This window comes from Hypanus sabinus, chromosome 27 (genome assembly GCF_030144855.1).
Source record: "Hypanus sabinus isolate sHypSab1 chromosome 27, sHypSab1.hap1, whole genome shotgun sequence".
NCBI classification, from domain to species: Eukaryota; Metazoa; Chordata; class Chondrichthyes; order Myliobatiformes; family Dasyatidae; genus Hypanus; species Hypanus sabinus.
In genome coordinates this window covers 35789878-35807238 of record NC_082732.1, presented here as the reverse complement: position 1 = coordinate 35807238, position 17361 = coordinate 35789878, and the positions used below count along the sequence as shown (strand labels likewise).

General features: G+C 43.4%; 1 protein-coding gene across 1 annotated transcript in view; it reads right to left on the bottom strand.

Annotated features, from left to right (window-relative positions):
* Window positions 1-17361, bottom strand: part of espn (espin) — a 215450-nt gene that overhangs the window by 145767 nt on the left and 52322 nt on the right. The window contains 2 exon segments of the mRNA XM_059952222.1: window positions 11068-11250; window positions 16893-17079. Of these exon segments, the coding sequence (XP_059808205.1) occupies window positions 11068-11250; window positions 16893-17079 (370 nt within the window).

The following is a 17361-nucleotide window of genomic DNA, read 5'->3' as shown; positions in this document are numbered from 1 at the left end:
ACAACCTCCGTGTAAAAATTGACTGTTGAAAGGGTTGGACAGAGTAGATGTGGAAAGGCTGTTTCCCTTGTTGGGTGAGTCCAGGACAAGAGGTCACAGTCTTAGAATTAGAGGGTACCCATTTAAAGCAGAGATGAGGAGAAATTTTTTTAGCTAGAGGGTCGTGGATTTATGGAATTCATTGCCACGTACAGACGTGGAGGCCCAATCATTGAGGGCGTTTAAGGAGGAGATTGATAGGTATCCAAATAGTCAGGATACCAAGGGATATGGGGAAATTAGCCGGAAATTGGAACTAGATGGGAGAATAGTTTAGCTCATGGTGGAGTGGTGAAGCAGACTTGATGGGCCAAATGGCCTACTTCTGCTCCTTTGTCTTGTGAGCTTGTGATGACAAATTGTGCAAATGCAAAAAATAAAAAAGATTAGATAGATAGACAGATAGAAAGAAAGTCATAGTGTCCTTGAAAGTGAACCCATAGGTTGTGGAATCAGTTCAGTGTTGGGGTGAGTGAAGTTATCCTCTCTGGTTCAGGATGGCTGAGATGAAATAACAATTCCTGAACCTGTTGGACCTTAGGCTCCTGTATCTCCTTCCTGATGGCAGTAATGAAAAGAGAGCATCCTCACCTCCGTTCTAAGGGACGCCCTTCTATTCTGAGACTGTGCCCTTCTCTAGGTCAGCTCAGCTTGGACGTGGATAAAGAATGGACATACACTGTCACAGCAGTCAAGTCTCTGGCACTGAGTCTGGCTCTGTGGCTCAGATGGCAAGGGGTGGGGAGAGAAGAGTCAGGTTGTAGTGGTAGAGGATTTGTTTGTTAGGGGAACATAAAGGAGGTTCTGCGGATGAGAACAAGGCTCCTGGATGGTACGTTACCTCCCAGATGCCAGGGTCAGGGAGTCCGCAGCATTCTGGGAGGGTGAGCAGCCAGAGGTAATGGCCCAGTGAGTACCACTGACATGAGTAGGAAGAGGGACGATGTGAGTTCAGGGCGTTAGGTGCTAGGCTAAGGAACAGGACTTCCAGTGTTTGTGATTTCAGGATTACTACCTATGCCACATGCTGGTGAGGTCAGAAATAGGAAGACCGTACTGTTTACCACGTGGCTGAGAAGGTGGTGTGGGGGGGAGGGATCATTGGCTTTCTTTTGGGGAAGATTGGAACGTACAGATGGGACGGTTTGCACCTGAACTGGAGGTGGACTAATATCCTAGTGGGAAGGTTCACTGGTGGGGAGTTGGGGTTTAAGTGGGAGTTGCCGGTAAATGGGAACCAGGGAGCCAGAACAGATAGTGGGATGATTGTGGAGAAAGATATTGTTAAGCCTATGTATGAAGTCAGGAATAAAATCGTTGAGCATGGTGGGATTAATGTTCTAAACTGCATATATTCCAACGCAAGCAGTGTTCTAGGAAAGGCGGATGAGCTTACGGCATAGATCAACACGTGGAATTATGATATTGTAGCCACTGGTGACACTGCAAGAGGGGCAGGACTGGGGCTTTTCAAAGAAAGGGGCTTCCCTTCTTCCACCATCAATGTTGTCCTCAACCATGTCGGCCCGAAACATTGACTGTACTTTTTTTCAAAGATGGTGCCTGGCCTGCTGAGTTCCTCCAGCATTTTGTGTGTGTTGTTTGGATTTCCAGCATCTGCTGATTTTCTCTTGTTTGGAACTAGGGTTCTGTTGTTTTGGACGTGATAAAGTGGGAGGCAGCAAAGGAGGAGGGATGGTGACCCTAGACAGGGAAAATATCATGGCAGTGCTCTGACAGGGAGAGACTGGAGAGCTCATCTCGTGAGGCTCTGTGGGTACAACTGAGGAATAAGAAAGGTATGATCACATTAATATGGCTACATTACAGACCACCAAACAGACTGTGGGATTTAGAGGAGGAAGTTTGTAGAGAGATTACAGACTGATGCAAGAAAATAAGGTTGTGGCAGTAGGTGATTTTAACTTGACACATATTTACTGGGATTCCCATTCTGTAAAAGGGCTGGATGGGAAAGAGTTTATTAAATGTGTTCAGGGAAGTTTCCTTAATCAGCCCATAGAAATCCCAGCTAGAGAGAGTGTGGATACTAGATCTCCTGTGAGGGAATGAGATGGAGCAGGTGACAGAAGCTTGTGCAGGGGAATACTTTGCATCTTGTGATCGTCACACCTTTAGTTTCAAGGTAAGTGTGGAAAAGGATTGGTCTGGTCCTGGCGTCAACCTGAAATTATTAACCTGCTCAGTTGAGGAAAAACACCAGAGACATGAAATTACCTCTGGAACGGTTTTTATTCAGAGAGGAGTTCGCAGCCCCACGCACTTCGGGCGTAAGGTAGCCAACTCCCAATTTGTCGGTTTACAAAGGTCTTTCTTATACCCAAAAGCAGGGTACTACATTCGCAAATATGGTTACCGATTCAAATCCATCAATTGATTGACCATTGCATAGCTAAGCACGCAAAATACTCGGAATAAGCATAGACACAGCGTAATACTTGGAATGGGTATGGATGCAAGCAAAACACTCGAAATAGCTATATAGCTCAAAATACTTTGCCGAACACATTGTCTTGTGGTCGCAAGGTTCCTCTTCGTTGTGGTTGTCACATGCTGTCTGGCATCTTATTTTAGCTACCTCTTCCCTGTCCTCCTACACTCCCCCAATGACGTATCCTCTCCCTGGTCCTGTCTACATAGTTTGCTACACTTACCCCTTGCCCACCCCTTCTACATGTACCCCTTACCCTCTTCACATTCTCATTCCCTCCTGTGATCATGAAATGATCACTCTTGAGCTGAGATTCTAAAGTAGAGAAAGGCCAATGTTGATGGCATTGGAAAGATCAGGCAAGTGTGGATGGGGACAGGTTGTTTTCTGACAAAGTTGTACTTGGGAGGCCTTCAAAAGTGAAACTTTGAGAGTAGAGAGTTTTTATGTTCCTGTCAGAATAAAAGGCAAGGATAACAGGTTTAGAGAAGCTCGGTTTTTGAGAGACATTGAGGCTCTGGTTCAGGAAAAAAAAGGTGCATGGCAGGAAGGAACAAATGAGGTACTTGGATATAAGAAATGCAAGAGAGCACTTAAGAAGGAAATCCGGAGGGCTAAAAAAGGCAAGTGGTTGTTCTTGCAGAGAAGGTGAAGGAGAATCCTAAGGGCTCCTACAGATACGTTAAGAGCAAAAGGATAGCAAGGGGTAGGTTGATCCTCTGACGTATCAGGGTGGCAATCTGCATGGAGCTGAAAGGGATGGTGGAAATCCTAAATTGATTTACTCAGGAGATGGACGTTTATAGAAGTGACGCAAAACAGTTGCGAGGTCATGGACCGTATACAGATTACAGAGGAGGTGATGTTTGCTGTCTTGAGGCAAATTAGGGTGGATAAATCCCCAAGGCCTGTCAACGTGTTCCCTTGGACCCTGTGGGGGGCCAGCGCAGAAATTTCAGGTGCCTCAACTAAGATATTTAAAACATCCTTATCCACGGGTGAGATGCCGGAGGATTGGAGGATAGTAAGTGTTGTTCCGCCAGGAAATTATAGTCTGGCAAGCCTGGCATCAGTAGTGGGAAATTTATTGCTAGGTATTCTAGGGAATGTATATCTATGTATTTGGATAGACAGAGACTGATTACAGATAGTCAGCATGGTTCGTGTGAGGTGGGCCATGTCTAGCCAATCATAAGAGTTTTCAAGGAAGTTGCTAGGAAGGTTGATGAAGGCAAGGCACTGAATGTTGTCTTCATAGACTTTAGCAAGGCCTTTGACAAGGTCCCACATGGGAGGTTGGTCAAGAAGGTTCAGTAGCTTGGCATTCAAGATGAGGTAGTAAATTAGATTAGACATTAGCCTCATGGGAGAAGCCAGAGAGTGGTAATAAATGATTGCTTCTCTGACTGGAGGCCTGCGAACAGTGGTGTACTGCAAGAATTGGTGTTGGGTCAGTTACTGTTTAACATCTATATAACATGGTTAACTAGATCAGCACATTTGCAGATGACACCAAGATCGGAGGTAAGGTGGATAGTGAGGAAGACTACCAAAGCTTGCAATGGGTTCTGGACTAGCTGGAAAGTGTTAGATGGAATTTAATGGTTAATGTTGATAAGGAGATGTTGCACTTTGGGAGAAACCACCAAGGTAGGTCTTACTGAGGTCTTGGGTGAGGCTACAACCAAGGGTTAAGGGTGAAAGGTGAAATGCTTGAGGGGAAACTTCTTCATTCAGAGGGTAGTGAGAGTGTGGAACAAGCCACCAGCTCACGTGGTAGATGTGAGTCAACTTCAAAATTTAAGAGAGATTTGGATAGGTACATGGATGGTAGGGGTATGGAGGGCTATGCTCCAGGTGGAGGTTGACAGGACTCGAGAGATTACTGTTTTGGCATGGACTAGATGGGCTGAAAGGCCTGTTTTGTGCTGCACTGGTGCCAAGCTGTATGGGTCCTAATGCCCTTCCCTTGGACAAATTGGTGGCATGGAGAGGGGAGACTTGCAGCTTGGGCAACTGAGGATTTTCCATTAAAAAAAACTTCGGAAACTTTCCAAGGCGCAAATCCATGGTCTATTGAGACTAACGGTGGCCTACGTCCATAATAAAAATCTCATTACCCCGTATTCATATAAGTTAATCAATAGTTATATTGAACTATACTAATTTATTACAAAAAAAGAATCTAACCCTGACCAAGACTGAAGCTGTTCAATAAGGAGAAAAAAAAGGTAAATACCTTCCCATTAATAAAAATTAATAATAGCCAACATCTGAATTTAAACAATGAATTGAAGGTTTTGAAAATAATTCAGACAAGTTCCCCACAATGTTTGAAAGAGGAATTTTTTTATTGGCATCTGCTTCCAAAGGAAAGTCTGCCCTCCCGGAGTAACTCCAGTAGGAATATTATGTGACTTGAATCCGTCCAGCAACAGCATTGACACCTGTCGTTGTGGGACTTTTTGAGATCACAGCAGGAAGTGTAACACAGAAAGGGTGAGAAGAAGGATTGCACAGATACACAGAGCTTCCCTGCCAGAGACCACAGGAGGGAAGATTTAGGAATACCTACAGCTGTGTCATCATTATTGCTGAAGGGGGGGGAGCCTGGGGCAGGGAATAACAATGCCAACCTAACGCTTAATTCCAGTTTTCCTTGGTCTTTCTGTACAATAATTCTGATACAATATTTTCCCATGTACTATGATTCTGGGAACAAACATCAAATTATTAAACTCCCCACTGCAGTGGCGTGAGTGTGGAATGAGCTGCGAACGGGAGTGGTGGATGTGGGTTTGATTGCAACATTTAAGAGAAGTTTGGATAAGTACATGGATGGGAGGGCTATGGAGGGCTACAGAGCAGGTGTGAGTCCATGGGACTAGGCAGAATAACAGTTCAGCACATACTCGATGGGCCAAAGACAGACAGACAGACAGACTTTATTGATCCTGAGGGAAATTGGGTTTCGTTACAGCCGTACCAACTAAGAATGGTGAAGAAATATAGCAATATAAAACCATAAATAATTAAATAAAAATAAATTAATCATGCCAAGTGGAAATAAGTCCAGAACAAGCCTATTGGCTCAGGGTGTCTGACACTCTGAGAGAGGAGTTGTGAAGTTTGATGGCCACAGGTAGGAATGACTTCCTATGACGCACAATGTTACATCTCGGTGGAATGAGTCTCTGGCTGAATGTACTCCTGTACCTAATCAGTACATTATGGAGTGGATGGAAGTCATTGTCCAAGATGGCATGCAACTTGGACAGCATCCTCTTTTCAGACACCACCATCAGAGAGTCCAGTTCCACACCCACAACATCACTGGCCTTACGAATGAGTTTGTTGATTCTGTTGGTGTCTGCTACCCTCAGCCTGCTGCCCCAGCACACAACAGCAAACATGATAACACTGGCCACCACAGCCTCGTAGAACATCCTCAACATCGTCTGACAGATTTTAAAGAACCTCAGTCTCCTTATTCTGTGCTCTAGTGCTCTATGATGGCCTCAGCTTTCTGAGGGAAAAGTTGCTCAAAAACCAAGACCTCAAAACCAGGCACCAAGTTCATGGCTCACCGAGCTGCAGTGACCTCTGCCCCCTGTGGGGCTGAGAGACACGGACAACCAGACAGCAGGAGAGCACAGGAGAAGTATCACCAATGCCATCTCAACCAAGTTTTCCAAGCCCATTAGCAGGGTGGGATACCCAGTATCAGTCCTGTTCAAGATCAAGGCTAACATAGTGTCTGGGAGCATTAAGGTGTTATGTATTCACATCCTGACATCTCATAGTTACAGGGTCAAAGAGAGCACAGAAACAGGCTTTTCAGCCCAACATATACATGCCAACCTTTTTGGCTACTGAATCCTACACTCAGTGGCCACTTTATTAGGTACCTCCTGCACCTAATAAAGTGGCCATTAACATACGTTTGTGAATTTCTGTTGCTGTAGTACATCCGCTTCAAAGCTTGATGTGTTGTGCTTTCAGAGATGCTCTTCTGCACACACTGTGGCTACTTGAGTTACTGTCACCTTCCTGTCAGCTTCAGCCAGTCTGGACATTCTTCTCTGATCTCTCTTATTAACAAGGTGTTTTCACCCACGAAGCTGCCACTCACTGGATGCATTTTGTCTTTCTCACCATTCTAGAGACTGCTGTGTGTGAACATCCCAGGAGATCAGCAGTTTCTGAAATACTCAAACCACCTCATCTGGGACCAACAATCATTCCACAGTCAAAGTCACTTAGATCACATTTCTTCCCCATTCTGATGTTTGTTCTGAACAACAACTGAACCTCTTGGCCATGTCCACATGCTTTATGCATTGAGTTGCTGCCACATGATTGGCTGATTAGATATGTACATTAACAGGCAGGTGATCTGGAGTGCATTTCCTACGTTAGGATTATGTCCTGCAATGCCTTGTCTATTTAAATGTCTGCCAAAATGCCTCTTAAATGTAGGAGGAGCTGTTTCACTAAGCCAGTTTACATTGAAATACATGATTATATGTAATGACATATAATAGATATAGATATGGTTGCTCAGGTCCTTGAAGCAAAAGGCAATCTTCAGGCCAGCCCTATCCAGCTCTGATGGGTGGGTTACATTGGTACCAAGCACCCAAAACAAGGTCAGCTCCAATTTGTGTCACAGCAGGAGATTTCCAGCATAGAGGAAAGTCATTCTCATAGAGAGAGATGAAACATCCTCCCAGGCTCAGGGTAATCCCAGACGAGCTCAAACTGGAGAAGAAGCAACTGGGAGGAGGTGGAGGTGATTCTCCACACAACCCCCTACTATGCACCACCTGTGACAGAGACTGCATCGAGCTCCTTGCCAACCTCAAAACCCACTGAACCGCAGTGGAGCAAATCAACTTTAGCTTTCAGGGCATCATTAACACCCAGGTTTACATCCAACTAATGGTGCCTGTTCTTCAAATCCTCAATACAAGCATTAAGTTCTACATCGTTTGAGCTTCATTCTATGTGGCACTCAGACCGGACAGTTGGTGAGTTGACCAGCATCAGTACAGTAGTGTAGTGGTTAGCACAACGCTTTACAGTACCAGCGGCCTGGGTTCAATTCCCACCACTGCCTAGAAGGAGTTTGTAATGTTCTGCCCATGACTAAAGATGTACCAGTTGGTAGGTTCATTGGTCATTGCAAATTGTTCTGTGATTAGGCTAGGATTAAATCAGGGGATCTGCTGGATGGCACAGCTTTAAGAGCTGGAAGGGCCTATTCTGTGCTGTATCTCAATAAATAAATAAATCGATAGATAAATCAACAAGCTGGGATGTTGCAAGGTTAGCACAGATGACGACCAGAACCCTCTATCTCATTCAGTCCATGGAAATGGTGACAAGGTAGTTTCCAAATTGTGCATCAATACTTCCTCCCTCCACTGAACATAGAACATTACAGCAAAGTGTAGACCTTTCAGCCCACAATATGGTGCCGATCTTTTAACCTGCCCTATAATCAATCTAACTTTTCTCTCCTATATTAAACTTCCATTTCTCTATAATCTTTCTCAACTTACATGCCCCTAGTGTATCTTTCTCCACACGACCCCTGGCAGGGTGTTAATTTCTCCAATCTTCTTAAAATAATGCCCCCTTGTATTAGCCATTTCCACCCTTGAAAAAAGGTCTTTCAATACCCACTTGTTCTGTGCCTCTTATCATCTTGTACACCTCTCTCAACTCTCGTCCTCCTTTGTTCCAAAGAGAAGAACAGACGTTCACTCATAAGACATGCTCTCTAACCCAGATAGCATCCTGGTAAATCTCCTCTGCATCCTTCCAATGTTTTCACCTCCTTCCTACAATAAGATGCCCAGAATCGAACACAATAACCCGAGCTCGGTCTCACCAGGGTTTTGTAGAGCTACAACATTACCTTTTGGCTCTTGAGCTCAATCCCACGATTAATAAGGGCCAACACACCGTATGCCTTCTTAACGATCCTATCAACGTGCATGGCAACTTTGAGAGACTTTATTGGGGGACCTTAAAGCATGCAGAAAACTCTCAGAAACTAAATGAGCTTCAAAATGTTAAAATGAATATAACGCAAGTCACTGCCTTTATTGAAATAACAGTACAACACACCACACACTGAGCAGAATTGCATGAAATATATTTCTCATCTCTCAAACGCCCTGCTTTTTTTTTTCAGCTGTTACACTTCATTCTGCATTGTTATTGTTCTACCTCAATGCACTGTGTAACAATCTGATCTGTATGAACAGTGTGCAAGACCAACTTTTCACTGGATCTTGGTGCATGTGACAATAATAAGCCAATTCAAATTCTCCTAATGCCTGTAACGAACATTGATTCCATGAGAAGCAAGTAATTTACTTTGGAGTCTACTCTACAGATGTGTGCCCAGAATCAAAATCAGGTTTATTATTGCCGATATTTGCTGTGAAATCTGTTGTTTTGCTGCAGTGATACGGTACAAGACATAAAAGTATTATATTAAAAAATTAATAACTACAGGAAAAGAGGAATAGGGAAATGGACTGTCCAAGCAAAATCCTCACTGCTGGCTAAGGGGTCGCCATTCACTACTGACATTACTGGACAGCTATAAAGAAAGAACACTTGATTGACATCACTGCTTTGAGAATTTGGGGGCATGCTGTTATCGCCCCATAACTGATTGAGGGAAAACTTATTTAATATCTGAGCACTATAGTACTGTATAAAAGTCTTAGGCACATATGCATAGCTAGGGTGCCTAAGACTTTGGCACAATACTGTATTTGTCAACGTGGAGCAGATAGCGAGTTTGTAAATCTGGCAGGAACAAAAGATGTTGGGAATGGCGAGGCTGAAATGCAGTGGGGGGGGGGTGGGACAGGTGGCAAAGAAGGTGTGCCAGGGGCAGGGAGTGGCATGGGTGCCAATGCATCCAGCACTGGCACACCAGGCAAGGTAATTTGATTCCAAACAATTGGTTTATTGATCATTACACATCTTTCTGTTGCTTCCTGCTCCTTTCATTCTTCCTTCCTCTTTTCCCAACCACGATTCCCCTCTCCCTGCCCCCTCCCGCCTCAGACCACAATAGAGACCCAAAGGGGTCTGGATTGGCACCCTTCCTATTTACCCTGTATACCTGAGACTTTAAATTCAATGCTGAGCCATGTCATCTGCAGAAATTCTCTATTGACTCAGCAGTAGTTGGGTGTATAAAGGGAGGACAGGAGGATGAATACAGGGCCCTGGTGGAGGACTTTGCTAAATGGTGCAAGTTGAATCATCTGCAGCTCAACATCAGTAAGACAAAGGAGATGGTGGTGGACTTTAGGAAGATTAAGTCTGCACTGTTTCCTGTTACTGTTGATGGTGAGGACGTGGATGTGGTGAGGACCTACAAGTACCTGGGGTGGTCCTGGATGACAGACTTGAGCGGAGTACCAACACAGAGGCTGTGTACAAGAAGGGCCAGGGTCCCCTCTACTTCTTGAGGAGACTGGGGTCCTTTGGAATATTCAGGCCTCTCCTTCACAAATTCTACTAATCTGTTGTCACCAGTACAATCTGCTATGCGATGGTGTGTTGAGGTAATGGCATCAACACGGGTGATACCAACAGGCTCAATAAACTGATTAGAAAGGCTGGCTCTGTTGAAGGAGTCATACTGGAGGCTGTGGTAGAACAAAGGACCCTACGGAAAATCTTGGCAATTCTGGACAATGTTTCTCACCGTCTGCATGCCACCTTGGCTGAACAGAGGAGCTCTTTTAGTAAAAGACTAAGACTACTGCACTACTCCAAAGAGCACTATAGGAGGTTATTCTCACTATTGGCCATTGGGCTCTATACTGAGTCAACTTATAGCCAGGGAAGTTAGACTCTTTGAGGTAATTTATCTTTTATGCTTTCTTACTTCTCTATTAATATTTGTGTATTTGTGTATCTGTGCACTTGTCATGCTACTGTGACACTGTAATTTCTTTTGGGATCAATGAAGCATCTATCTATCTATATCAGAATCAAATTTATCATCACTCACATACGTCATAAAATTTAATCTATTTTGTGGCAGCAGTTCTGTGCACTACGTAAAGTTACTACAGTACTGTGCAAAAGTCATAAGCACCCTAGCTACATTTAAGTGCCTAAGACTTCTGCACAGTACTGCAAATTCGGGAACTCAGTTTGGAAACTCTCTTCCAGTGCACCTTTTGATGTATTTACAAATTAAACCAGGAGAGGGCTTTCTGCAAGACTTTAAATTATTTCCATATATCCTTATACAAAAGAATGAGGCCATTCAGCCCTTAAATCCATGTTCACAGAGTAAAACCATTCACTTTAACATACGTGACTTGATGTTATATATGATGACTTTAATTAATACCAACTAATTCAAAGTAAAATTATTCTTAGGTTTTAACAAAGCAGAGTTAGGTTTGTCAAAGCACAAAGGAAAATAGTAAGTAAACATAAAGAATCATAGGAAGTTGAGCTCTTTATCTATTAATTACTTCATTTCATCTGCATCACAGTTCAGATCCGTGTGGTGTTTGGAAATTTACCTCCAGTTCTCCATTCTCAGCAGCATCGTGCAGTGGGGACCCTCCCCAGTTATCTGTGGCAATTTCACCTCCGTGCAACAATAGCCAGCTGAGAACCTTGGCGTGTCCTTTACTGGCAGCAAAGTGCATTGCTGTGGCCCCTTCACCATCCTGGTCCAACAGGCTAATGTCTGAGAAACTCACCTGGATGGGGCAATGGAGAGGATAGGTTAACCAGTGAATGGAGTCTGACAACCTGAGGTGAAAATTTGTTATAGATATTTGTTCAGTTTTTCAAAGAAATGATCACTCAGTTTCAAAATTTAAGAGAAATTTGGATGGGTACATGGATGGGAGGGGTATGGAGGGCTATGGTCAATGAAACTAGGCAGGATAACAGCTTGGCATGGACTAGATGGGCCGAAGGGCCCGTTTCTGTGCTGTACCACTCCATGACTCTTTGAGAGCATTTTCTTAACTTTGATCATTTTCTTGGAATTCAGAAGAGGTTAGATTTAGAGTTAAAATAATCATTGTCTGTCACAGGGATTGCAAACATCTCTGCTCCACATCCCCCTCCCCACCAAGTCACTCTTTAATTCAATCCTTTCACCAATATCTAAGCTTTATGAATATTTGTTGTCTTGGCAAAGGGGCCATAAATAAAAGGAAGATGAATCTAAGATGATATCCCATGGCACTTCATAAACAGCCACTCATAGAGTCATGGATTATACACCACGGAAACAGAACCTTCAGCTCAATTTGTTCGTGCCAACCAAGTTGTCAACCTGAGCTGGTCCCAATTCCTCATGTTCGGTCCTTTCCTATCCGTGTACTCTCTAAATGTTATAACTGTATCCACCTTTACCACCTCCAATGACAGCTTGTTCCATATGGCCCCTACCTCTTTTAAATCTTCACCCCATTTTTTAAACTCCCTGACTCTGAGGTAAAGACAGTGACTGTAGCCCAAGACATGATGGGAAACGGAGGAGGAGCTGAGCAGGGTAAGTGTTTTCTCAATGGGGAAATCAGCTTCTTTCTTTGGTGCCCTCTAACATTCTTTTTAAATTCTCACTGAGGAAACCAGAGAAATGGAACAAATTCTTTTCTTTCAGTGTTGTGGGCTTTTGACCTTAGGGAAAGAAACCAGAATATTCAGTGTCAGATGAAATATTGTTATCAAATGAGCAATTGTAGGTACTGATCATATATTAGACCATAAGACCACAGGAGCAGAATTGGGCGATTCGACCCATTTTGTCTGCACGTGGCTGATCCATTTCCACCCTGAATCCCATTCCCCTGCCTTCTCCCCATAACCTTTCACGCTCTAATCAAAAACCTATCAGTCTCCGCCCTAAATACACCCAATAACCTGGCGTTTGTGGCAACAAATTACACAGATACACCACCTTCTGACTACTCATCTCTGTTCTAAATGGATGCCGCTCTATTCTGAGGCTGAGAATATTCTCTATTCTGTACCCTCTGGTCTTAGACTCTCACACTATAGAAAACATCCTCTTCATATCCATTCTATCTAGGCCTTTCAATATTCAATAGGTTTCAATGAGATCCCCCTCATTCTTCTAAACTTCAGTGAGTACAGGCCCAGAGCCAACAAACACTCCTCATATGATAACCCTTTCATTCCCGGAATCACTGTCGTGAACCTGTTCTGAACCCTCTCAATGTCAGCACATTCTCTTTTAGTTAAGTGGCCCAAAACTCTTCTCAATGCTTCAAGCGAGGCCTCACCAGTGCCATATAAAGCCTCAGCATTACATCCTTGCTTCTATATTCTAGTCCTCCTAAAATGAATACTAACATCGCAAACACGAGGAAACCTGCAGATGCTGGAAATTCAAACAACAACACACACAAAATGCTGGTGGAACACAGCAGGCCAGGCAGCGTCTATAGGGAGAAGCGATGTCGACGTTTTGGGCCGAGACCCTTCGTCAGGACATTGCATTTGCTTTCCTCATCATTGACTCAACCTGCAAATTAACCTTTAGGAAATCTTGCACGAGGACTCCCAAGTACCTTTGCATCTCAGATTTCTGAATTTTCTACCCATTTATAAAATTGCCTATGCTTTTATTCCTTCTATCAAAGTGCAGGACCATACACTTCCCAATACTGTATTCCATCTACTACTTCTTTGCCCATTTTCCTAATCTATCTAAGTCCTTTTGCAGACTCCCTGCTTCCTAGTGAAGTTTAAGAGACTACTAGACAGGTATATGGAGGAATTTAAGGTGGGGCGTTATATGGGAGGCAGGGTTTGAGGGTCGGCACAACATTGTGGGCCGAAGGGCCTGTAATGTGCTGTACTATTCTATGTTCTATGTTCCTCAACACTACCTGCTCCTTCACCTATCTTTGTATTGTTCACAAACTTGGCCACAAAACCATCACTTCCATCATCCAAATCATTGACAGATAGCATAAAAAGTGTCAGTCCCAATACAGACCCCTGTGGAACATCGCTAGTCACCGGAACCAACCTGGAAAGGCTGCCTTTATTCCCACTCTTTGCCTCCTGCCAGTCAGCCAATCCTCTATCCATGTTAGCATCTTTCCTATAATACCATGGGTTTTTATCTTGTTAAGCAGTCTCTTGTGAAGTACCTTGTCAAAGGCCTTCTAAAAATCCAAGCACGCAACATCCTCCTATTCTCCTTTGTCTATCCTGCTTGTTATTTCTTCAAAGAATTCCAACAGATTTGTTAGGCAAGATTTTCCCTTGAGGAACCCATGCTGACTGACTACAGCCTATTTTATCATGTGTCTCCAAGTACCCTGAGACCTCAACCTTAACAATTGACTCCAATGTCTTCCCAACCACTGAAGTCAGACTAACTGGCCTATAATTTCCTTTCTTCTGCCTTCGACCCTTCTTAACAAGTCGAGTGACATTTACAATTTGCCAGTCCTCTGTGACTATGCCAGGGTCTAGTGATTCTTGAAAAACCAGTACCAATGCCTCCACAATCTCCTCAGTACCCACTGTCAGAACCCTGGGGTGTAGTCCAACTGGTCCAGGTGACTTATCCACCTTCAGACCTTTTAGCTTCCTAAGCACCTTCTCCCTAATAATAGCAATGGAACCACCTCTGACTGCTGACATTCTCAAACTTCTGGCACACCGCTGCTGTCAGATGCAAAATACGTGTTCGGTTCGTCCGCCATAACCTCCTTGACCACCACAGCTACTGTACCTCTCCAACGTCATTTCCAGTGGTTCACTATCTACTCTCACCTCTCTTCTACTCTTTATGTATCTGAAGAAAAACTTCTGGTATCCCCTTGATGTTATTGGTTAGCTTATCTTCATATCTCATCTTTTCCCTTATGCGTTTTTTAAAAGTTGTTTATTTTTAAAAACTTCCCAACTTCCCACTAATTTTTGGTCTATTATATGCCCTCACTTTTACTTTTATGTTGTTTTTGACTTCGCTTGCAGTTGCATCATCCTGCCTTTAGAATAGTCCTTTGAGATGTATATATCATGCACCTTCAGAATTGCTCCAGAAACTCCAGCCATTACTGTCCTGCTGACATCCCTGCTGATGACCCTTCCAATCTCTCCTACTTCTATAATTCCCTGTACTCCACTGTAATACTAATACATCCGACTTTAGCTTATCCCTCTCAAGTTGCAGGTGAACTCTATCATATTATGGTCACAGTCTCCTAAGGAATTAATTAATAAGGAAGGCCTGGTATCACAGCCTTCCCTGCCTTGTTCTCCCTGGGTCTCTGATTTCGAGGCATCCCACTTTCACACAAACCTAGCAGACGCTGGTCTACGACATTTGAGAGTGTGCATAATCTTCTCTTCCCCCGGTGTCCATGTGCAAAACCCTACCTGTGTATGTATCTGAGATTTAGCGATATCCCGTCCCACTGAAAGATGCAAAGATGCAGAAACAGCCAACAGGCACCAGGAAAGGTAATGAAAAGTTACCCAGGAATGTCACGTTGAGACCATATCAGATCAACATGATCTTACAGAATGACTGGTTCTATGCTCCAGGATTTAATGGATAAATAAAAATAACAACTTTTAAAAAGCAGTTTTATCAGTTCACAGATAGTAAGGGTTTAGGTTATGGGTCAGACACTAGCAAATGATGTTTTTGTGATACCAAGGCTATTCAGAAGTCAAGAATGAAGCAAAAAATTTGGTGTTGATGACTATTTTATTAAGGGCAAAGAGGAATTGTTGAAAGAAAGAAGCAGGCTATAAAAGTAGTGTGTTCTTCTCCTACCAAACTAGATGTAACAGAAATTCCAGCGATAATAGTTAACCAGTAAGATAGCCACATTCAAGTCATGTAACACCTGCTGCTGAAAATAAGCAGTTTCCGGTAAAATATGAGGCAACTGTATCATTATTACTGTAAAATTCACTGAAAAATGACAAGGATGAAGGTGATTATATTAAAATACAAGCAAGCATGGTTAAACTACAGGAAAAATAACAATTCTACAGCCGGATCCATGATGGGATAGGTCTGGATGGACATCTTGCTCAACGTGGACCAGTTGGAGCAAAGGGCCTTTTTCCGTGCTGTGTGAGCCTGCGACTCCGAGCGGAAAAAGCTTCACTCTTCTGCTAAACTCTGCTCACTTGAGTTAAGGATTCCACACCTTGAGGGTTTACTTCACGCTTTCTGCTCAGAGGAAGGAATCTCTTCAGTCAACAGTTCCCCTTAAAGTGGTGCCATTTCTGCATTTCATGGCATGGAGGAGAAACCGATGCCTCCCTATTCTCCCGGAATGAAACTTTTCACTATTCCAGCACTTTTAATGGCTGTTCGAAGCAGCCTCAGGAACGGGTGATGAGTGAATTTAAATGGCACTGACAATTATAACTCATTAGTGACCCCACTTTACTTCTTCCCCAGTAGGCTTGTTTCCACAACACCAACTTGATGTTCCTCAACACGTTACAATGGGATTCCCAGTTCCTGTTTTTCTACTCCCTCAAGGGCATTACACTACCCAGCAACCTTCAGTCCTCTATCTCCTTCCCCCAACACTCCCACTCTCTGTGGCTTCTAACTCACTCCATTCTACCACCAGCACCCCAGACTTCAGGGAATCCCCTTTCCACCTGCCAAGCTTCTTCAAAGTCCTTCAGCTATTTCTTCAGTCAAACCTTCTACCTCCTTCTAGGTTTCTCAGCCTTGGATCAGAATCAGGTTTATTATCACTGACATACCTAATGAAACGTGTTGTTTTGTGGCAGCAGTACAGTGCAAAACATAAACTATACTATAAATTATAGTAAGAAATATATATTTTAAAAATTAAATAAGTTATGCTAAAGGAGAACAAAAATTCATGAGGTAGTGTACATGGGTTCATTGTCCGTTCAGAAATCTGATGGTGGAGGGGAAGAAGCTGTTCCTAAAATGTTGAGTGTGTGTCTTCAGGCTATGGGTGAGCCTAGTAATTTCTAAGGTAGGGACATGTTCGGCACAACTTTGTGGGCCGAAGGGCCTGTATTTTGCTGTACGTTTTCTATGTTTCTTTGTTTCTATGTTTCCTGTACCTCCTCTCTGATGGTAGCAATGACTACCACCGCTTAATGATGAGTGGCACCTTTTTGAGATATCACCTGTTGAATATGTCCTATTGTTTTGTTACAGGCATTATTTAATGATAGCTCCAAACCATTTTGTGATGTATTCTAGACTGAAGATGCATCTGAGAACCTGCGTTAAGAACCCAACCTGAGTTAGAACACCAAGCTACAGGAAATGGATCCAGGTAGTCTAAGCAGAAACTGCCGCCCACCAGACCACGACTCCTGGAGCAGTACTTACCAGCCAGACGATGACGGTGTTGTGTCCCATCTGGGCTGCTGAGTGGAGAGCAGTCATCCCATCATTGGCTCGTATGTGTGGGTCTGCTCCACATTCTTTCACAAGATACTGGACAGCCTCCAGGTGACCCTCCTGGCTGGCCAGATAGAGGGGAGTGGCACCATTTTTCATTTGTGTATTTACAACGCTGGAACAAAAACAGAAAGCCTTACTCAACCTTTGACCAATTCATACTAGAAATATGCATTTTTTGATGTTTTATTTAATTTAGAGTTACGGCACAGTAACAGATCATTCAGGCCCTACAAAACTCTGCCATCTATCTATCAATCAATTGATTGAGATAAAGCACACAACAAACGTTTCTGGCCCTTCGAGCTGTGCCACCCAGCAATCCCCTGATATACTCCTAGCCTAATCATGGGGTAATTTACCATGACCAATTAACCTACAAACCCTTAAGTCTTTG